A 22,354-nucleotide genomic window follows, 5' to 3' on the forward strand; every position below is an offset into this window, starting at 1 on the left:
AGCTATCAAAAAACTTCCAACTACAAAAATGAAGCCCTGTTCTTGAGCTATCCAGAGGTTGTAAAATTTTTTTGAATTTCCTAGTTTTTGACATTGAAACCTAGGGTCAAAGTTGGCCAATTTTTCTTGCTTTTTCAAATGCTACTCCTCTCCAACTATCCTCATTTTAACTGCAATTCCATCTTCAAATTCGTTCTTTTTTTTACATTTTTCTATAACTTTTTGACTCTCTCACTTCCTATATACCTAACTCACACAATCTTTCTAGAATCTAGAATCCAGAATCTCCCTCCCTTTCCCCCCAACAAATCATATTATCACCCCTGCCTCCACACTCCTACATCACTTTATTCACACGCTCCTTCTCGATTTGCGTCAAAAGATTCAAATTGTTTTTCGCGAAGGGAGTGAGAAATAAGAAAAGAAAACTTTGTACTTTTTATTGGATATTTTTCAGATTCTGAGCTTTTTTGATATTTGAGAGCACATGTGACGTTAAGACATTCTCACCTGCCTACTCACCCACACCGCTTAAAAATTAATTCCGGTTTTTTACATCTTGCAATCGCGCTCCACCGAAACGCCCTTGAAAACTGTCTCTTTTCTCTGCGTCTCTTAATTTCACTTCATCGGTTTCGGTAGAGCGCGGTTGTTTTATTTTTCGTTATTTCCAGTAATCGTAATCTGTGGAAACATGAACGGAAACTTTGACCAGTATATCAACAACTGTGATAATTTGGATGAACAGATTAGCGTCACCGACTTCATCAAGACTTTGAAGAAGGTAGGTCAAGTGCGCTCTATGTGCTTGTAGATCAAAAATAAAACTTCATTTTTGTAGTTGACAGTTTTTTGATATCTCTTCACGCTTTTGAGATATGCGCCTTTAAAGTTGATCGATTTTCCAAAAAAAAAATTTAATTGGTCAAGTTTGGAAGCTTGGCGTTGCTAATTGGATAATTGAACCTTTACAAATTTATAATGATCTTGTAGATCAAATCTAGCTCAATAATTTTGTAGTTGACAACTTTTTGATATCTCTTCACGCTTTTGAGATATGCGCCTTTAAAGAGCGGCGAGAGATGCAGGGAGGCTAGAGCGTCTGCGTCTCACCATCTTCAAACAGTTCTATCTCAAAAGTGGGCGGAGCTATCAAAATGTTGTCATTTACAAAAATAAAGCTCTTGATTTGATCTACATAACCAATATAAATATGTAGTAGTGCTATTCTACACTGAGCTCTCGAAGAGCCGCCAATTTTCGAAAAAAAAACTTTTTTTGAAAAATTGAAAATCGATCATCTTCGAATCGCTGTATCTCAAAAGTGGGCGGAGCTATCAAAAAGTTGTCAACTACAAAAATAAAGCTCTTGATTTGATCTACACAACCGTCTTATTTGTAAAAGTGTTCGACACCCCCTTCCCCCGCTACACCCTTCCAAAAAGGAAGTGTCTTCCAGGTCGAGTCATCCGACACTCTCAACGGTCGCGACAGTACCTCGTCGAGCTCGTCAACCGACAAACTCGCGAAACTTCCAGAAGACGGACGTAAAGTCGACAAGAAGGGAAGTGCGAATGACTTGTTGCAAAACATGCGAAAGCGATTCGTTCATCGCGCCACCGAACCGATTTTCCACGCGTTGCCAGAGGCGCAGGTAAGCAGGTGTGTGCTCTATTTCCCCACTCGTATTAGTCAGTTTTGTTGTTTTTTTTTGTGTGTGACTCATATCTAGATGTGTCTGGAAAGAAATGTAGCTAAACGGGGGTGTGATTCATTGTATCCGGAAAATTTCAGTCGAATTCGATGAGTAAAACTAAAAGCTGTGTATCTCGGCTCATATTGACGCTAGAAAAGTTCTGAAAACTGATTCTGAATCCTCACGACGTCAGCTTTTCAAGACATATGACATCTTTACTATTAACAAACACCAGATTCTGTATGTTTGTCCGTATGTCGCCGATCCTACCGCCCTTCCTACTGAACCGATTTTCTTCAAATTTAGACCAAAATATCAGAAATTTTCTCTTAATGATGCCCGTCTTTTTCTTTTTTCAAAATTCTCAAAATTACGCCTTCTGAGCCAAAAACACTGATAAAGCATAGGGGAATGAAAAACGAAAAAAGTGGCGTGAAACTGTCGGCCTAAGCGTCGTCATTTCTTTCCTTTCTTCGGCTTGCATTTTCCGTGGCGGCATGGTTCGGGTTAACGTGTTGCCGCGTCCGATCTTGCAAGTTAAGCGTCGTTGACTTCAGTTAGTTTTAAGTTCGATCCCGGGTGACGAGAAAAGTTTTTTGATTTTTTGTTGATAGGTTCGGAAAAATAAAAGTTTGCGAACATGTTGTCTGTTGCCAAAAAAGGAATCAGACGTGAAAACGAGTCTAAAATGACCATACTTGGAACGGGCCGGGCCGGGCCGGTACGAGAATTTCCACGGCCGGGCCCGGCCCGAGGCTCGGTCCATCCCGAAGGCCCGGCTGAAAAATTTTGAATTTTTTTTCCCAAAAATGTCGAATTTTTGACTATACTTCAGAATTCAATCAAAAGATAGTTATGCATCAAAAAATTATTTTTAATGTAATATTTCAAAAAAATTCAAAAAATTTGGTAAAAAATAGGTACCTTTTTTGAAGCCGTAAATTTGCAAGTATGAAAAAGACCAAACAAGCTCTAGACCGGCTTCAGTGACTTCCCGGGCAGAAACGTTCCCTTCGCGATTCCCGTCGTTTTTTTCAAGATTCTCAAAGTGATGTCTTCGGGGCAGAAACACTGATAAAGCATAAGGGAATAGGGGAATCGACAGCGAAAAAAGAAAGAGAGACGGCCGACAAAGTGGTGAATCGAGTGGTGAATCACTGGCAGCTGAACGATCGCCAACGGGCCAACGACCGTCTGTTACCGGTCAGCCAAAACAGTCAGAAAAACCACGAAAAAATGGATTTCTGAAATCCATCTTCAAAATCATTCGAAAGTCGACACTCCAGTGAGCTCTTCTTGGAGTAGCTGCTACTGATGCATAACCAGATCCTCATTACATCAAAAGGATGGATAAAGTTTGTTCATTTAACAAGACACTATATTTCAAAGCTTTGTTCGACTTTCAAATGATGAACTCGGGTGCGTTCAGGAATCCTTTCTGGCAAGTTAGGCAACATTGACTGTAGTTTGTTGGTTAGAACCCATGTGGGTACGTGAAAGATTTTTTCTTCGCAACAGATTTCAAAAAAATAGAGGATTGAGGAATCGAAATCGTATCAGAAGAGCAGAGATTTTACAATTATGCTTTACCAGAACGGACTGCTTACAGCTAACAAAGACTACCAACAAGTTTAAAAAAAATACGATGCAGAAGTTGTAGAGAATTCTGAAACCTCTATAGTCTCAACCGTTTGGGAAGCGACGTGGGCGCTGTAACAACGAGAAGGGTGGTGTAGAAAAGGAGGTTTAGTCGCCGTTAGGCGACGTTAACCGACTGGTAATCTACTTTTATCATAGAGGGCGGTGCTAAAAGTCAAGCTTTGCTCCAATTCACTGAGTAGCTCCCCTAGCTTCTCACCGTCGTGTCGAGGCCGATACACAGCTAAATCAACAAAAAAACGCGTCGTTTCGAATTTGGCGGGACTCGAAAGAACCATTTTAACGATAGAGCGCACTTTCTCACTAGGTAGGAACTACTGTAGAAAGGATCTCTAGTTGCTACCTAGTGAGGAAGTGCGCTCTACCGATGAAATAGTTTTTTCGAGTCCCCCCAAATTTGAAACGCCGTATTATCGAAATAAACAAGTTCCGACATTTTTTCCTCGTCGGTGTTTGCGGACTCAAGCCAAAATTATCAAATTTTGGCTTGAGTCCGCAAACACCGAGGGGGAAAAAATGTCGGAACTTTTTTGTTGCGACAATACCTTTTTGTTGAGCCGGGTATCGCCCTCGGCACAACAGTAATAAGCTAGAGCTACTCAGCGAATTGGACCGAATTGGACCGCCCTTTGTGATAAAACTAGATTCTATCATATTCCGATAAAGCTAACGTCATGAGGGCTCAGAATCTGTTTTCAGAACTTTTCTAACGTCAATATGAGCCTAGACACCAAGCTTTTATTTGAAGATGCACGGGTCGCTACTCAGCGAATGAGCCGAGATAGAACTGACTAAAACCCCCGTATCTCGGCTCATATTAACGCTAGACAAATTCTGAAATCAAATTCAGAATCTCCACGTCTTCAGCTTTCCAGTCATATAGAATTTTTAAAGAGGAATTTCGAGAATCTGAAATATATGTCAAAATGTGTTGAAAAATATGGGGATTAGTATCTAAAGCCCCCTAAAACCGAATTTTCACACTGAAAACGCTCTAAATTGTAAGTGCTGGCCGAACTTTTTGTGTTTGGGTTTCTAGGCCACGGATAGTAGTTCTGAGAGCATTTTCGGTGTGAAAATTCGGTTTTAGGTGGGTTTTTGAGTATTTTCATAAGAATGTCTATATTTTTGCATTTTTCCATACATTTTCCAAAATTCCCTGAAAACCCGTTTTCCAATATGCTTCATGACTGAAAGCTGAAGACGTGGCGATTCTGAATCTGGCTTCAGAATTTGTCTAGCGTCGAAAGCGACGGAGATACCGGGGTTTTAGTCTGATCTCTCCAAACTAACATGAAAACCACCCTCTGGTCGGTGGATTCCAGAAAATCATATCATGAGGCCCAGGGCTACCAATGCAGACGCGCTCTATTGACAATAATGGTACACTTTTTGCGTCACAGTGAACATTCTAACTTATATACCCGGTATAGTATGCAAATAAGTTAGAATATTCACCGTGACGCAAAAAATGAACCATTATTCTTAATAGAGCGCGGTTGCATTGGTAGCCCTGGGCTCATCGTGAAACCACCATCTGGTCAGTGGATTCCACCGTACTTGCAAACCGGGCCGAAACGGGCCGGCGCGTAACTTGCGTCAAACTCAAAATTATGAGCTGAAAAATATACCAAAATGTAGATCTCGGCGAGTTCTATGTCCGTGACCTACTACGGGCCGGATGGCTATTCGTTAATGTGCCGCGGGGCGGGAAAAAGTTCCAAAAACGCGAAAATGACCAAAAAAGCCATTCTAGCCCGGCCCGCGGCACATTAACGAATAGCCATCCGGCTCGTAGTAGGTCACGGAGATAGAACTCGCCGAGATCTACATTTTGGTATATTTTTCAGCTCGTAAAACTCAGTTTGAAGCGAGTTACGTGTCGGCTCGTTTCGGCCCGATTTGCAAGTATGGATTCCACAGACTCATCTGACAATAATAAAATTGTTTTCAGGAACGACGAGTCGTCAGCGGACGGGACGGCTCCTCCAGCTCCACCAAGAACTTCAGCCTCAGCCGGGAGCCGAAAAGCGTCGAAGGAGGATGCGACGACCTCGTAAAAATGCCGAGTTTCGACAACTCGCTGGACCGAAAGACTGATTCCGAACCGACGTTATCCAAAACATTGAAAAAGTATAATACTCCATGAAACCCTCTTTTTAATCTCTCATTTTCTCTAAATCTCTCTCTCTCTCTTCCTTCGCTGTTCTAAATAATAAATGTATTTTGGTTTTGCATCTGCATCTGCCATTCGGTTTTTTCTCTTCTCATTTCTCAATTTCTCTTGCAATCGGATTGTTGAGAGAAGAGAGAATTGGAAAGAAACCAGTTTGTGGCCGGTACACTTCCTTCTCATCGCACCGGACATTTCTGTACGCGGAGACGACGACGAGGAAAAAGAGAATTCTGCAAGAAGATTCTTCTTCTAGAAGATGTCATCTTTTCAGCAGAGGCGGATGGAATCAACGCCGGAAACGCCTCTGTTCTCTTTTTCGAGAATTTTCTGGCGGCGCTTTTTTTGGTTTTTGGCTTCTTTGGCTATTAGGCACTTTGATTTTGGAGACGAAAGTAGGCATTTTGAAATCAAAGTGTGGATTTACGGGGTGGATTTACGGGGTATCAGCACCGTACGCTTCTTCCAACCGCGCTCTACCGTAACCGAAGAAAATTGTGTGCCAAATTGAGAGACTCAGAGAAAAAGAGACATTTTTCAAGGACATTTCGGTGGAGCGCAGTTGTAAGAACTGTGCTGAACTAATGTTAGCTCGTCACAGTGCTTACAACTGCGCTCCACCGAACTCCCCTTTTAGAAATGTCTCTTTTTCTCTGAGTCTCTCAATTTCGCACACTATTTTCTTCGGTTTCGGTAGAGCGCGGTTGTAAGAAGCGCGCTTGACATTGTTTAGAGTAGATTTTCATCAGGAAAATGTGATTTTTCTGAAAAAAAAACACAATTTTTGGCTGAAAAATTCAAAATGTGAAAGTTTTTTGCCGAAAAAACACAATTTTTTGCAGAGAAAGGCGGCTTTCGGCGAAATTTTGTGTAAAATGATCAGAAAATTTAAATCGCTGCATTTTCTTTGAATATTGAAAGAATTTGAAGCAGTAGCGACTGAAAAAACAAAAAATTGAGCTGAAAATTTGATTTTTATCGAAAATTCGTGTTGGGCGATGTTTTTTGATTAAAAATTCACGAAAATTTGTCTAGAATTTGTTCAAAATCAATTTTTCAGCCAAAATTTAAAAAAAAAACATTTTCAGAGCAATTGTTGAGCTGAAATTAAAAATTACTGTGTTTTAATTAAAATTGACAACGAAATGGAGAGATTTTTGCAAATTTTTGCAAAAATTCGAGCTGAAAATTCAATTTTCATGAAAAATCGCAAAAATCGGTTTTTGAAATCAAAATGCGATTTTTTCGGAACTTTTCATGCAAAGCTTTTGTAGTGAATTTAAAGCGCTATTTTTGAGCTAAAAATTAGAAAAATCGGTCATGTTTTCAGTGAGAAATTTGAATTTTAACGATTTCCACCGATTTTTCATGAATTTTTCGCGATTTTTTCAATTTTTTCAGCGAGAAACAAGATTTTCTCCATTTCCAGCCACTTTTTTTCAATTTTTTCGAATTTTTTCCCACAAAACTCACCGATTCCCCGCTGAAATTCACCAAAAAATTGCACCAACTCTGCACCCTCCACTCTCTCGCCCATGCAAATAGAGCGTAATTGCATCCTCCGTTCCGTGTACTCCTCTCGGACAACCTGTCTCAACCTTTTTTTCGATTTTATTTCTCTCAATTCTCTCGATTTCTCTGCAACAGAAGTTGGAAAAGAGTAGAAAAATGCAATAAACATTTGACATCGCACTCACCAACATTTTTCAATTTCCCCCGCCCGTCCTTTGGTGTCAATCTAGACAATCTGTGATAAATCGACACCTGTCACGGACATTTCACATTTAAAACATGAAAATTGGCTAGTGTTTAAAAATATAAAAATATATATATAGTTTTTGACTTGTTTTTCATAATATTTTCGAAAAAATCACAAAAAAAAGTTTTCGAATTAATTTTTCGTCGCTATCGGAGCACAAGACCTTGCGCTCTTATCTTGATGTAATTTCGAAATAAATAGAGAAAAAAACTCCATTTTTTCATACACTGAAGATAGAAGAAATGTATAGTTGACTATGAATTTTTAATTTTTTCGGAAATTTTTTGTTTTTTTTTTGAAATTTTTTTTCAAAAAAGCACTTTTCCTAGTTATAAAGTGTGAGAACTTTGAATAATTCAGTCTATTTTTCACCAAAAAATACTCAGAATAAGGTTTTTCTCACAATTTAGTCAATTATTTTCAAAAAAAAAATTCTGACCGAAAATTTTAAATTTTGGTTTTGAGACTCATTTCAGCTTTAATTTTCAGAAAATCCGATTTTCGGGGGTGGATAATTAAATTCTCTAGCAAATGAGCTACATTTTTAGCTTAAAAAATCGCGTATTTTGGCAAAAAATTCTTCTTTTTCGAAAAAAAAATCGATTTTTCCAAAATCTTCTAATTTGGCTCTTTAAAACATGCTAATTTTAAAAACCATGCTCATTTTCAGTAGAAAACTCTGAAAATTTACGATTTTTAACTTCAAAACTCATGAAAATAGATTGTTTTCTGCTAAAAAATCGGGTTTCCATGTATTTTTGACTGAAAAATCGCAATTTTCTACGTTTTTTTTCGAAAATAAACTTAATTTCTGAAATCAGCGTGTTCGAAAGTGTCTATAGTCGGATATTCATGAAATTCCATTTTAGTCAATTTCGCCAGCAAAAAAAAACAGTTTTAGTTGAAAAAAAACTAGCAAAACCTTATTTTCCCCTGATTTTCGCTGAAAATGAGTTCAATTTTTGGAATCAGCGTTTCAAACAGTACCGATAAACTTATTTTTCGAAGCTTTTCAGCTGGATTTTCACAAATTTCACCCAAAAATCAGTATTTTCATGGAAGAATTCTTAGAAAATCTAGTTTTTCATCGAAAAAACATCAAATTCCCTCAATATAATCACGGCACAGGTCTTACAACCGCGCTCCACCGAAAGCGAAGAAAATAGTGTGCGAAATTGAGAGACTCAGAGAAAAAGAGGCATTTTTCAAGGGCATTTCAGTAGAGCGCAGTTGTAAGAAGCGCGCTTGACATTGTTTAAAGTAGATTTTTATCAAGAAAATGTGATTTTTCTGAAAAAAAGACAATTTTTGGCTGAAAAATTCAAAATTTGAAAGTTTTTTTTGCCGAAAAAACACGATTTTTTGCAGAGAAAGGCGGTTTTCGGCGAAATTTTTGTGTGAAATGATCAGAAAATCGAAATCGCTTTCTTACAACCGCACTCCACCGAAATCCTGTTGAAAAATGTCTCTTTTTCTCTGCGTCTCTCAATTTCGCACACAATTTTCTTCGGTTTCGGTAGAGCGCAGTTGTAAGAAGCGTGCCAGGCGATTTCCCGAGTTCCCCGTAAATCCACCCCGTAAATTTACACTTGCCCCCAAAATCAAAGTACCAAGTACAGTCAGTGTGTCCACATGTTTTTTATCCAAGTCACATGAAACAGCGATTTAATTTTTACACTCTTGCCATCACTACAAACTACAAACTTCATTTGTGATTGTGACAGACACACTAAATTATCAGTTCTTCTCGTCGTTTTTGTGGTTTCTCCCTTCTTCACCTTTGTCAATTTTTGAGGTCTCTATTTGTTCTTTCGGCTCGTCGTTGCGCAGCTGTTTGATTGACAAAAACCGTTTTCTCTTCCTTACAGACAACTCCGATTTCGTCAACTCCCTCTCCTTCCATCGTCACTTTTTGTGGTGAAATGTGAAAAAAGAGACTCCGCCCACCTATCCCCCTCCGAGCAACTTCATTCCATTCCTTCCCCTCCAATCGATAATCTGTGATTCTTTCGGGTCTCTTCAAAATGCTATTCCCATTTATTATATTCTATATCGTCGGCGGCAGTTTAACGGAGGCGAAAACTCAATACTGGTGTCATGGAGACGGAGTTTTGAGCAATGTGAGTAGGTGGCTATTAATAGAAAAAAAAGTAAAAAAGATTACACTGAGTGAGCACTGCTTGACCTATGAAGATATGAGGAAAGGGATAGAAAACTCAGATTTTCGAAAAACGAGTGGTTTGATCTCAGTTTTGTGTGTGGAAATCGTGACAAAATTCAGAAAATTCGGTTGAAACTCATAAAAATACCTCTATAAAGCCTAAATTAGTGCGATTTCGGTAAAATTCTATGATAGAAAACATTAAAATTCACTGAAGTAGCATTATTAGCACGGCCCGTTTCTTACAACTGCGCCCTAACGAATCCGAAGAAAATTGTGTGCGAAATTGAGAGACTCAGAGAAAAAGAGACATTTTTCAAGGGCAATTCGATGGAGCGCAGTTGTAATCACTGTGCCGAGCTATTAGCTTAGCCCGGTTCTTACAACTGCGCTCCACCGAAATCCCCTTGAAAAATGTCTCTTTTTCTCTGAGTCTCTCAATTTCGCACACAATTTTCTTCGGTTTCGGTAGAGCGCGCTTGCTTGACATTGTTTGGAGAGGATTTTCAGTGGGAAAATGTGATTTTTTTGATAAAAAGACAGTTTTTGGCTGAAAATTCAAAATTTGAAAGTTTTTTTTGCCGAAAAAACGCGATTTTTATGGTTTTTTTCACCGAATTTCAAAATGTTTCGCAAAATTCTTGCTATTTTCCATACTTTTTGACCGTTTCGGTACAAAAATTCTAGTTTTTTTGTCAAAAACCAAATGAAATGATGTATATTCACCCAAATTTAAGCTGACACTTGTTGAAATTGATGCTTATAGCGAAAATCGCTCTAAAAACTTCTGGTTTTTTCCAAAAATCTTCCTAGCATAGTTATGGCATCTGCGCTCCACCGAAATGGCCTAGAGAAGTGTCTCTTTTTCTCTGAACCTCTCATTTCGCACACTATTTTCTTCAGTTTCAGTAGAGCGTGGTTGTAAAAAGAGTGTCTATCAGCCCTTACAACCGCGCTCTACTGAAACTGAAGAAAAGTGTGTGCAAAATTGAGAGACGCAGAGAGAAATACAGATTTTTCAAGTGGATTTCGATGGAGCGCAGTTGCCATAACTATGCGACGCTAATAGGTAGATTTTTGGAAAAACAAGAAGTTTTTAGTGCGATTTTCATGAAATAGGCTGAAATTCGAGTCTCCAGGAGCGAAAATTTAGAAAAAAACCCATAGAATTTTCCCATTTTCCAGCAACACACATGTCGTTTCTTCACGATAGTCATCGACGCGGGTTCGACGGGTACTCGGTTACATCTCTACAAGTTTATACACGATCCGGCGACGGCTTCACGCGGAATGCCGTTTAAAGTTGAGAAAGAGATTTTTCAGGAGGTAAAATCACTTAAAATTCAAAAAATACATAGGAAATTGAACAATTTTAGTGTTAAAAGCGAAATTTTTTGATTAAAAATTGTTTTTTCGAATTATTTTAGATAATGGGAGGCTAGAAATCGAAAAATCGACTTTTTAAAAGGTTTAAGCTATTTTGGGTTACTGTAGCTTCAAATCTGTGCATACACCGAGTCCGCAGACACCGAACACCCAGTTTTACGACAATTTTTCAAAAAATTCGAGATATTTTGCTGAAAATTAACTCATAGATTAAACAGAACTGCAAAAGTCCAAAAATCGCTTTAAAGATTGAATTTTTGGACCAAAAATCGTTCGAAAACCGATTTTTCAAAATTTTAAAGAGATTTTTAGTGAAAAAATCGAATTTCTCATACATTTTGAGCGATTTCGGAGTGTTTATTCACTGAAAAATACGAGAAATCGAGAAAAAAACCCGAAAATTCGAAAAATTAATTCGAAAATTTGAATTCCCGCCTAATCGATCGGCTACCGTAACTCGTTGAGACTGTGGCTTGGCGGGAATTCAAATTTTTAGCGTTTTTTTCCTTTTTTAATGCAATTTTTATAGTTTTTCACGATTTTTTAAAATGGAAAAGCTGATTTTTGGTGTTTTAAGTAGTGAAAATTTCGAAAAAATAAATTTTTATTGAAATTTTTAGCTTTTCAGCCAATTTTTTTCAAATCTCGTACTAACACGGCACTCTTCTTACAACTGCGCCCCACCGGAAACGAGAGAGTATCGACAAGAGACGCAGAGTTTCTTTTCGCGCGAAACAGATTTTCACCATTTTTGATCTATTTTTGCATAATTTTCACTCGGAAATTGGCAAATTTTGAATTAAAACTTGTGTGGGTCCATTAAACATTTTCAGCCGATTTTGAGGCAATTTTTCGAAAAAATTCTTTAAAAAAAAATGAAAAATCAATAATTTCCCATATTTTCCCCCCTATTTCCAGGTGAAACCAGGACTCTCCTCGTTCGCCAAATCGCCGATCGACGCGGCCAACTCACTGGAGCCATTGCTCCAAAGAGCCCGTCAGGAAGTCCCCCATTTCATGTGGGAAAAGACGCCGATCACACTGAAAGCGACAGCGGGACTCCGCCTCCTTCCCGGTGATATGGCAGATGATATATTGGAAAAAGTGGAAGAGCGAATATTTAATAGCGGATTTTTTGCGGCGTTTCCCGATGCGGTGAACGTGATGCCGGGCAGTGATGAGGGTGTTTACAGCTGGTTCACACTTAATATTCTACTCGAAACTCTTTTCAATGGTAAGAGTTTTAGTTTAGAGCACACACACGGAGGTCTGGGGGTAAATGCGCTCCGCGAGATCAGCAAAAAAATTTGGCGCGAAATTCAAATATAAGTGCCAATAAAGCGGAAAACTGACATAAATCGGCTGGTCAATTAGCTCAAAATCACGGGGTCTGGGGGTGAGTACTGAAAATTAACGCGCTCCGCTGAAATCAGCTAAAATTTTAGCGCGAAATTCAAAATAAATTTTTTATTTTAAAATTTTATTTTAAAAGTTTAAATTTTTTATTTTAAAATTTTATTTAATAGAATTGATCTTGAAAATATGCGAGACAGTCAAAAAACTGGCCAAAAATGCGTGAAAATGGACATAAATCGGCTCAAAAAGTGGTCGATTAAGCTGCGTATCGAACTGCCACGCTTAACTTCGAATTAAAAAAAATTAAAATTTGAATTTGCCGCCAATGTCTAGTGGAGCGCATACGATTTCACTACTCACCCCTAGACCCTGTGCAAAATGCCATAGTAAAACGTCGAATTGAAAAAGTTAAACTTGAATAGGAATTTTATTGGTTTTTATGAGAAAATCGGCAAATTTTGGTCTGAAAAGTCGCAAAAATAGGTATTTTAGCACGAAAAAGGAAATTTCAGACTTTCTTCTAGTCAAAAATGCTGGAAATCACCTTTTTTTGTCTGAAAATCTGAATTTTTGTAAATATTACCTCGGCACAGTTCTCACAACTGCGCTCCACCGAAATTCCCTTGAAAAATGTCTCTTTTTCTCTGAGTCTCTCAATTTGGCACACAATTTTCTTCGGTTACGGTAGAGCGCGGTTGTAAGAAGTGTGCCGTGCTAAAACATTAAAAATCAATGGAAATTCTGGAATTTTCTGTTTTTTTAAGCAAAAAGATAGATTATCTGTAACCGGAACCAAAAATAGGGTTAAAAATTAATGAAAACTAAGCTGTTTTAACTAAAAATGTCAAAAAAACCGATTTTTTTTCCAAGTTTTTGCGTTAGAAAAATTGCTGGAAATCCGACGTTTTCTCAAAGGTGAACAATTATGAAAAAACTGATTTTTTGAAGATTTTGGTGTTCGAAAATCTCTAAAAGCTGTTTTTCCCACAAAAATAGATGAATTTTCGATTTTGTGGATGCGAAAATTTTCGAAAACCCTGTTTTTTCGGTAAAAAATGTCGAAAAAATCAGATTTTCAGACAAAAAGAAGCGGTTTTCAGCATTTTTGAATATTGTAAATGTCTGGTATGATTTTTTTTCCCGGAAGGTACCGTAGCTCGAAAAAATGTTTTTTTTCCAAACTTTTGAATCATGTGCACAGTTTGAGCACTTTTTGGGGATTGGAAATTGCAAATAGCTATTATTTGCTCTTTGGGGAGCATCCTTGCACTAACAATGCGAACAAAAAAACTGAAATAGAGCACGTAGCAGTGTCAGTGAGCTCAATATGAGATTATTGAGGTCATATTAGCTCTGCACAGTTCTTGCAACTGCGCTCTACCGAAATGCCCCCTTGAAAAATGTCTCTTTTTCTCTGCGTCTCTCAATTTCGCACACAATTTTCTGCGATTTCGGTAGAGCGCGGTTGTAAACAGCGTGCCGTGCTAATATGGGGATTGAAGATGGAAAGAAAAGGAATTTCCTCGGTTTTTGATGAGAAAATCGGCAATTTTTTGAAAAATAGATGTTTTAAGATATTTTTAGCACGAAAAAGGAATTGTCAGACATTTTTTTCAGTCAAAAATTCTGGAAATCAACTTTTTTAAACCGAAAAACTGGGTTTTCAATAATCTTCGCATACACTAAATTGATAATTCATAGTAATTTTTCAACGGTAAAAACGTGAAAAACCCGGATTTGTTGACATTTTCAGTCACATTTTTCATTTTTCCCAGAAATTCGACTCAAATGTTCTATTTTCTAGGAATTTCTAGTCTTATTATTAGCTCGACACAGTTCTGACAACTGCGCTCCATCGAAATGCCCTTGAAAATGTCTCTTTTTCTCTGAGTCTCTCAATTTCGGTTGAGCGCGGTTGTAACAAGTGTGTTAATAACTCCAAACACCTCCTCCTTATCTAAACCATTTCTTTACCACAAACTCCAAAAAAAACAGGCAAAAATCACAGAAAAAGTGATAAGAATTAACGTCAATGACCACAAACAGCATTATCTAAAAATTCTAGACGAACCAACGATCGGTCATAACAAGCCATGAGAATCGCTGTTTTTGACTGAACATTTAACTCCGTATCATTCGCCCACGTTATAAGCACGCGATTTGGCTGAGCGGCGACTCAACCTGCATGTAGAGTCCCGAGACTAACCTATGCAGATGCGCTCTATTGCCAACGGGATTACACATTGTCGTAGCGGTGAACTTTAGAACTTTCTGTGCATACCGTGGTGAACATTAGAATTTATTCGACGTTGAAAAATAAATTCTAATGTTCGCCACGATATGCACAGAAAGTTCTAAAGTTCACCGCTACGACAATGTGTAATCCCGTTGGCAATAGAGCGCATCTGCATAGGTTAGTCTCGGGACTCTACGTGAATCTGCCAAGTGGTCTGCAAACGCGCTTCACTAGACTTTGCGGGAAAATAATAAAAATGACACTGTGCAATCTGAAAATTCTCCCAGACGAACCAACGATTGGTCATAAGCCGGCCGCCCATCGTTCGGTCGCCGCATTCGATTTGGGCGGTGGATCGACCCAACTGACTTATTGGCCGAACAACGAGGCGGTCTTCTCAGAACACATTGGATACGAGAGGGATATCGATTTCTTCGGGCATCACATCCGTCTTTTCACTCACAGTTTCCTTGGCAACGGTCTAATTGCCGCCCGTTTGAACATTCTTCAACTGGAAACTGATAATGATATTGAGACGACGCATCAGTTGATTACCAGTTGTATGCCAGAGGGATATCAGTTGACAGAGTGGGAATATGCACTCAAATTTTGGAATATTAAGTAAGGGAGATCACAAAGAGTGTACTCCTCGTGGACAATTAGGATTCGAAAATTTTTGAGTAGCACTTCTGAAAATTGTCAAAAACTACTGCGTCTTGTCCACGCGAAGTACACTGTGAGACTGCTCGTGTACTCCTCGTGGACAAGTAGGTGCAAAACATTGAGAAAAACGAGAAAAATCTACCGAAGATCATGAATTTTAGTCGATTTTTTTGGATTTTCTGCAGTTTTCCTGTAAATTTTTGATTAGAACTTCTGAAAATGGTTTTGGATCGATTTTTTCGTTTTTTTTTTAGAAAAAGATTCAAAAACCGCAGAAAAATCGTTCAAACAACAAAAAATGTCACAAACTTTTTGAAAATCTGACTTCAAGTTGTCCACGAGAAGTACACGGCGCTGTCGGCGTGTACTCCTCGTGGACAAGACGAAGTTTTAATTTTACTGGATTTTCTCCAGGTTTCCTGTAAATTTTTGAGTAGAACATCTGAAAATCGTCGAAAAATCCACTGAAATTTTCAAAATCTCAAATTCAACTTGTCCACGGCATAGTACAACTATGCCGTGTACTCCTCGTGGACAAGTTGAATTTGGGATTTTGAAAATTTCAGTGGATTTTTTACATTTTTTTTAGAAGTTCTCAAAAATACACTGGAAAACTGCAGAAAATGTCATAAAAGTCCTTTTCATTTCAAAAATTTTGGTTCCTCTTGTTCACGTGGAGTACACGGGCAACAGCGTTGTGTACTCCGCGTGGACAAGTTGACGTCGGATTTTTGAAAAGTTTGTGACTTTTTTTGTCGTTTTGACGATTTTTCTGCGATTTTTGAGTTTTTTTTCCTGAAAAAATTGATCCAAAACCACTTGAAATCAGTTCAGTTTTAAAATCTCTTATTCAACTTGTCCACCAGGAGTACACGCGGCCGCTTCTCAACAGAGCGCACTTTCATTATTTCCAATTTCCAGTGGTTCGTCGTCTCACTCGTTCTCCACATGCTACGACGTAACCAAAGCGTTCGTCGAATCGAGTGAAATAATGCATTTGCGAGAGCTGAAAGGCGCGCCAGTCTACCTGTTCTCCTATTTCTTCGATCGCGCTCTCAATAGTGGTCTCGTGAGCGGAAACGAGGGGGGACAAATTGAATTACGGCAATTTAAACAGGCAGCCGAGGTGGCGTGCCGCCGTGGAAAGTCTGAAATTGAAGATGACGGAAGTCATTGGATGCCGTGGCAGTGTCTCGATTTGACATATATTTATTCGTTGTTGAGAGACGGCTATCAGTTTGAGGATAGCCAGCCGATTGTGGTAAGGAAAAGGGGCCTATTTTTTGTGTTTTTGAAAAAAAAATTGGAAAATTTTGGTCCCGAAATCACTGAGAAATCGTTGAAATTAGGTTTGGGACGTTTCAAAACCGGATATTTTTTCGGTTTCGAAATGTCCCGATTTTGAAACTTCTGGTACAAGATTTTGAGACGTTTTGCAACCTGGTCATTTCAAAACCGCCGGTTTCGAAACATCTCGGTTGCAAATCGAGCGCGTTTCAAAACCGAGACACTTCAAACCCCCAAACGTTTTGAAACTATTACATTTCGATACCGGGAAACTTCAAAACCGGATATTTTTTGGTTTCGAAATGTCCCGGTTGCAAATCGTCTTGGTTTTGAAACTTCAGGAGGAAAGGTTTCGGGACGTTTTGAAACCGAGACATTTCGAAACCGAGACGTTTCGAAACCGCCTATTTTTTGGTCTCGAAATGTCCTGATTTTGAAATGTCAGGGATTCGAAACTTCTGGCAGAGCGGAAAGGTTTCGGGATGTTTCAAAACTGAGACCTTTCGAAATCAGGATGTTTCAAAACGACATATTTTTCGGGTGAAAATTTTGAAAGTTTTGGTTCAGAAATTACTGAGAAATTGTTGAAATGGTGGTGGTTTTCATGAAAAAACTATGAAAAAGTGGTCCGGGACGTTTTGAAACCATTACATTTCGATACCGGGAAACTTCAAAATCGGATATTTTTTGGTTTCGACAAGTCTCGGTTGCAAATCGTCTTGGTTTTGAAACTTCTGGCGCAAGGGACGTTTTAAAACCGAGACATTTTGAAACCGCCTATTTTTCGGTTTCGAAACGTCTCGGTCCGGAACTTTTTGCTTCGGGACGTCTCAGAACCGAGACATTCCGAATTGTTGGTAATTTGTGGTGATTTTCGTGAAAAACAATGAAAAGGTGCTTTGAGACATTTTGCAACCAGGGCATTTCGAAACCGAGACGCTTTGAAACTAGTCGTTTTGAAACCACTCGGTTCTAAACGTCTGGTTTCAAAACAACTTCCCTGACCCAAAACTTTTCAAAATTTCTCAAGTGCGCTCCACCGAACTCCCTCCAAATTCCAGCTCGCCAAAAAGATCAAAGGAATGGAAGTATCGTGGGGACAAGGTCTCGCGTTCGCCACCGCCAACGAGTTCCAACTAACCGAGGGAGCCATCAAAAGTGTGCTCAACTCCACCGCCGACCAGAATTCCACTGTCGTAGATCAAATTTTCGATCTGGTCTACTCGGGAACGAATCAAGTTCTTTCGTATTTTAATATTATTTCAGTTTAACCGCTTTTTTTCTCTGAAATTGTGATTCCCCCCATTCCAATATTCTTTTCATGTCGGGTACCCGCTTAGTAACACACATCGATTCGAAATCCCCCCTCTCACTACGAGTTTTTCAATTTTTATCCATTTTTATGTCTTCTTTATTATTGCCATGATTTCAAAATACATTCCTTTCTTTTTATTGTAATTTTACAACAAAAAAACTCGAAAATCCCCGAATTTTCAGCCTGAAAATGCTCATGGCCGAACTTTTTGGTTTTTGGGTTTCTAGGCCACTAGAAACCCAAAAACCAAAAAGTTCGGCCGCCATTGAGCATTTTCATTTCCAGGCTGAAAATTTTCGCTTTTTAATGGGTTTTTGAGTATTTTAAATTTCGAAAAATCGCACCCGCGCTCTACCGAAATCTCAAATCTCATTTATAACACAATAGGACTTTGGATGTTTCGGTGGAGCGACAAAACTGTACTCCTTTTCTGATGCATTTGCACAAATTCTTCGGAGTTCTGAGGTGGTTGGCACCTCCATTGAATCAATGGTCCTCTCCAGGTCTTTCAGCGTGGAATACGGTATTTCGTCGTCCTGAAATCGATAGTGGTGGCCTAGGATCCGACAACTCGGCCATCGAGGTATTTCGACGCGAAAATGACCTCAGAACGCCATTTTCGCGTCGAAATATCACCATGGCCGAGTTGTCGGATTCTAGGCCACCACTACTTTTTACAAGCCTCAGATAACGTAGCCTAAAATCCGACAACTCTGCCATCAGCTGTAAATGAGTTCTACCGTAGTACTCGTTTCCAGCTGTAACATCATTTTCTCGTCGAAATATCACCATGGCCGAGTTGTCGGATTCTAGGCCACCACTACTTTTTACAAGCCTCGGGTAACAGTCGTGGCCTAGGATCCGACAAGTCGGTCATCGAGGTATTCCGACGCCAAAATGACGTTCTGATGTCATTTTCGCGTCGAAATACCTCGATGGCCGAGTTGTCGGATTCTAGGCCACGTTACCTGAGGCTTATAAAAAGTAGTGGTGGCCTAGAATCCGACAACTCGGCCATCTAGGTATTTCGACGCGAAAATGATGTTACAGCTGGAAACGTGTACTACGGTAGAACTCATTTACAGCTGATGGCAGAGTTGTCGGATCCTAGGCCACGACTTGTTACCTGAGGCTTATAAAAAGTAGTGGTGGCCTAGAATCCGACAACTCGGCCATCGAGGTATTCCGACGCGAAAATGACCTCAGAACATCATTTTCGCGTCGGAATACCTCGATGGCCGAGTTGTCGGATCCTAGGCCACCTTACCTGATACTCATCCAGTGCTTCCATGAGATCACACAACTTGTTCGCCACCTGACTAATCTTTCTCTGAATCACTCTCAGAAACAGTTTATCCACGTATCGATCGGTTAGTGTGAGAAGATTCTCGAATTCATACGTCAACTTATCATACGCGATTTGCACGGTTTTTTGGAGGTGCAGGAGGGAGGTCTGGAAAATTTGAATTTGAAAAAATAACTTTTTGCAAACGCGATCTATTGAGACTAAGCACAGGGGTTTTTGATCTACCTAAAAATTGAAATTTTCAATCAATACGACCACTCCCAAAAAAGTCTGAAATCAAATTTCATGAAAATAATGAACAACTTTGGAGAAATGTCATGTAGCCACATATGGTCTGACATCAAATGTTTTGATATGGCTGTAAAGATCAAAGCTAGCGCAATATTTTTGTAGTTGGAAGTTTTTTGATAGCTCTTCACCCCGCTGAGATACGCGCCTTTGAAAATGGGCACATATGGCGGCGAGAGGGAGAGAGCGGGAGAGGCGCAGAGAAACGAGCGCGTCTCGTTTCTCTGCGTCTCTTTGCCGCTTGTTTTAGGTAGTCAACTTTCAAGGCGCGTATCTCAGCTGGATGAAGAGCTATCAAGAAACTTCCAACTACAAAAATGTAGCCCTAGGTTTGATCTACACAACGATATTAAAATTTTTGTTGTCAGACCAAATTTGGCTAGTGGAGCGCACTTACCAAATTCTCTTCCTCGTCATTATACTTCCGATTATGATCGAAATCCAAAAAAGTCGTCTTCACCTTCACCACCGTCCCCCTCATCGTCTTCAACCAATCTCCCCATTCCTGTTCTTGCTCCTCCCACCGTATCCTCAACTTGATACAATTCAAGAACATCTGAATCCTTCTAGACGATTCCTTCCGGAACTGTCTCATGTCTTCCTCGGCTTCCCGATTCATTTGCTCTCGTTTTTCACGTACTTTACGCATTTCCTCGTTGAATCTCTCGTTTTGAGCGTCAAGTTTTCGACGGAAACTTGCGTCCGCCTCATTACAACGATTGGTAAAGTTCAAGGAGGAGGTGTTAGAGGAGAGACTGGGTGTTCTGGAATTTTTTTTTGATAAATTCTCTTTCTAGATTTCTTACAACCCTTAGAACATGAAATATTAGTTCAAAAATCAAAATATTTTGAAAATATAGCCTAACTTTGAAGAGGTGTTTTGGGACCAAATTTGGTCTGACAACAAAAATTTTAATATCGTTGTGTAGATCAAACCTAGGGCTACATTTTTGCAATTGAAAGTTTTTTGATAGCTCTTCACCCCTCTGAGATACGCGCCTTAAAAGTTGACTACCTAAAACAAGCGGCAGAGAGACGCAGAGAAACGAGTCGCGCGCGCTTCTCTGCGTCTCCCCCAGCTCTCTCCCTCTCGCCGCCATATGTGCTCATCTTCAAAGACGCGTATCTCGGCGGGGTGAATAGCTATCAAAAAACTTTCAACTACAAAAATATAGCGCTAGTTTTGATCTACACAATGATATTAAATTTTTTCAGACTTGTCACGGGCCGGGCCGGGCCGGGCCGGGCCGGGCCGAAATCAGAGAAAAATCTCGGCCCGGCCCGGCCCGGCCCGGCCCGGCCCGGCCCGGCCCGGCCCGGCCCGGGGGCCCGGCCCGCTCGGCCCGTTTTGAAACATTTTTTCAAAAAATTTCTTGTTTTTCAACTTTTTTTTGGAAATTTTTTGAAATTTTTTGAAAAAAGTATAGTTTTTGAATAAACATTTAAAATTGAATCAAAATGTGAATATGTATGATAATCAAAGCATTTTTACTCTTTTTTTTCGAAAAATTTCAAAAAAAAATTGGTAAAAATGGTTACCCATTTTTGAATCCGGGCCGACCGGGCCGGGCCGGGCCAAGAGAAATTTCGGCCCGGCCCGGCCCGGCCAAGAAAAATCTCGGCCCGGCCCGGCCCGGCCCGGCCCGGGGGCCCGGCCCGGGCCGGCCCGATTTTTGACAAGTCTGAATTTTTTGATGTCAGACCACGTATGGCTTCAGGACAACCCTCCGAAGTTAGACATTATTTTCATGAAATTTTGCTTTTTCTTACCTATGAACTCCCGGACGCTCTTTCTCTTTTTCTGTTGCCGGCGGTTTGCTCCCAATACTCTCATTTCGAAAATCTGTCACATCATTGACTATCTTGTTTATTTCCTTCTCAAAATCCTCAAAACTATCATTATTTTGAATATTTTCCGACGGGACCGCAACCAATTCCGGAGCACCAGTTTCAGATGGTATTGGGATGACATCTGGCAGTATCACGTGCTCTTTCGGTTGAACAGTCTGAAATTATAGGCTATGCAAATGCGCTCTACCGCGAACCCACCACAACTTCAGTCTCCAATTTTTTCTTTTGATCTACCGGAGGAGTTACAGTTCCAACACAGCAAAACCAAAATGATCTCGGTGGTGTCCTAATTGAATTCTTGGCTTCATGAAACTGAATTTTTTTTTGATCTACATATGTATCATTTTAAAGTCTTACAGTATCCCAAACCGTTCCGTTCTTTGCCTCGATTTTAATATCGATTATTTTCTGAACTCTTGCCAGATTAATCAAGTAGTCAAAATAGTGCTCGTGGTCATTGTAGAATTGGCGCCAATCCTAAACATTGAAGAGGTTGTAAACGCGCTTCACCGAATTCTCGACAGAGCGCGTTTACACTCATTCACTTACATTTGAGACATATGACGCTTTGAGTTTTAGCAGGAATCGACCGGTATACTGGAATTTTTTTCATTTAAATTAAAAATATTTTTCTCAAACAAATTTTTACCGATTCTGGCCTCAAATTGTCCGTTTCCTCCCCACATAACACCAAAAACCGGGTGAAAAATGACTGACATATGAATTCACAAATTTGCTCTTTATCCCGTTGGCTTCTTGGAATTTCCAACGATTTCAATGATTCAGAAATAGTGCTAAGTAAGTTTGTATTTGATTCGTACCAGTTTCGAATGTCTCCCTGCAAAAAATCAAAAAATTTTTTCGGTGTCTTTGATCGTGTCTCTTGGATCCGTATCGCGTCCAACATGTTCATGTTTACAATGGTTGTGTAGATCAAAACTAGCTCTACATTTTTGTAGTTGAAAGTTTTTTGATAGCTCTTCACGCTGCTGAGATATGCGCCTTTGAAGTTGACTAACTGAAACGGGGCGGCAGAGAGACGCAGAGAAACGAGACACGCGCTATTCTCTGCGTCTCCCCCACTCTCTCCCTCTCGCTACCAGAGGTACCGATCTTTCAAGGCGCGTATCTCAAAAGCATGAAGAGCTATCAAAAAGTTGTTAACTACAAAAATGTAGCCCTAGTTTTGATCTACAAAACAAATGTAAATTTGAAATC

At 39.6% G+C, this 22,354-nt stretch overlaps 4 protein-coding genes across 4 annotated transcripts; 3 read left to right on the top strand and 1 right to left on the bottom strand.

Annotated features, from left to right (window-relative positions):
- Positions 1 to 694: 694 nt before the first annotated feature.
- On the top strand, positions 695 to 5,504 carry GCK72_016874 (uncharacterized protein; the record flags this gene model as incomplete). The annotated part of the gene is made up of 3 exons (XM_003104384.2): positions 695 to 784; positions 1,460 to 1,654; positions 5,310 to 5,504. 3 exons carry the CDS (start codon positions 695 to 697, stop codon positions 5,502 to 5,504), a joined length of 480 nt encoding a protein of 159 aa, XP_003104432.2.
- A 3,807-nt stretch (positions 5,505 to 9,311) lies between these two features.
- On the top strand, positions 9,312 to 14,287 carry GCK72_016875 (uncharacterized protein; the record flags this gene model as incomplete). Its single annotated transcript, XM_053731747.1, has 4 exons — positions 9,312 to 9,407; positions 10,634 to 10,774; positions 11,753 to 12,068; positions 14,256 to 14,287. The coding sequence occupies 4 exons, from the start codon at positions 9,312 to 9,314 to the stop codon at positions 14,285 to 14,287; spliced, it is 585 nt and encodes a 194-aa protein (XP_053580660.1).
- Positions 14,288 to 14,682: 395 nt separating this feature from the next.
- On the top strand, positions 14,683 to 17,647 carry GCK72_016876 (uncharacterized protein; the record flags this gene model as incomplete). The annotated part of the gene is made up of 3 exons (XM_053731748.1): positions 14,683 to 15,047; positions 16,011 to 16,350; positions 17,438 to 17,647. 3 exons carry the CDS (start codon positions 14,683 to 14,685, stop codon positions 17,645 to 17,647), a joined length of 915 nt encoding a protein of 304 aa, XP_053580661.1.
- Positions 17,648 to 18,053: 406 nt separating this feature from the next.
- GCK72_016877 (uncharacterized protein) lies at positions 18,054 to 22,043 on the bottom strand (the record flags this gene model as incomplete). Its single annotated transcript, XM_053731749.1, has 8 exons — positions 18,054 to 18,227; positions 18,959 to 19,144; positions 19,683 to 20,049; positions 21,056 to 21,291; positions 21,335 to 21,448; positions 21,494 to 21,613; positions 21,686 to 21,733; positions 21,786 to 22,043. 8 exons carry the CDS (start codon positions 22,041 to 22,043, stop codon positions 18,054 to 18,056), a joined length of 1,503 nt encoding a protein of 500 aa, XP_053580662.1.
- Between the last annotated feature and the right edge of the window lie 311 nt (positions 22,044 to 22,354).

This window comes from Caenorhabditis remanei, chromosome V (genome assembly GCF_010183535.1).
Source record: "Caenorhabditis remanei strain PX506 chromosome V, whole genome shotgun sequence".
Taxonomy (NCBI): Eukaryota; Metazoa; Nematoda; class Chromadorea; order Rhabditida; family Rhabditidae; genus Caenorhabditis; species Caenorhabditis remanei.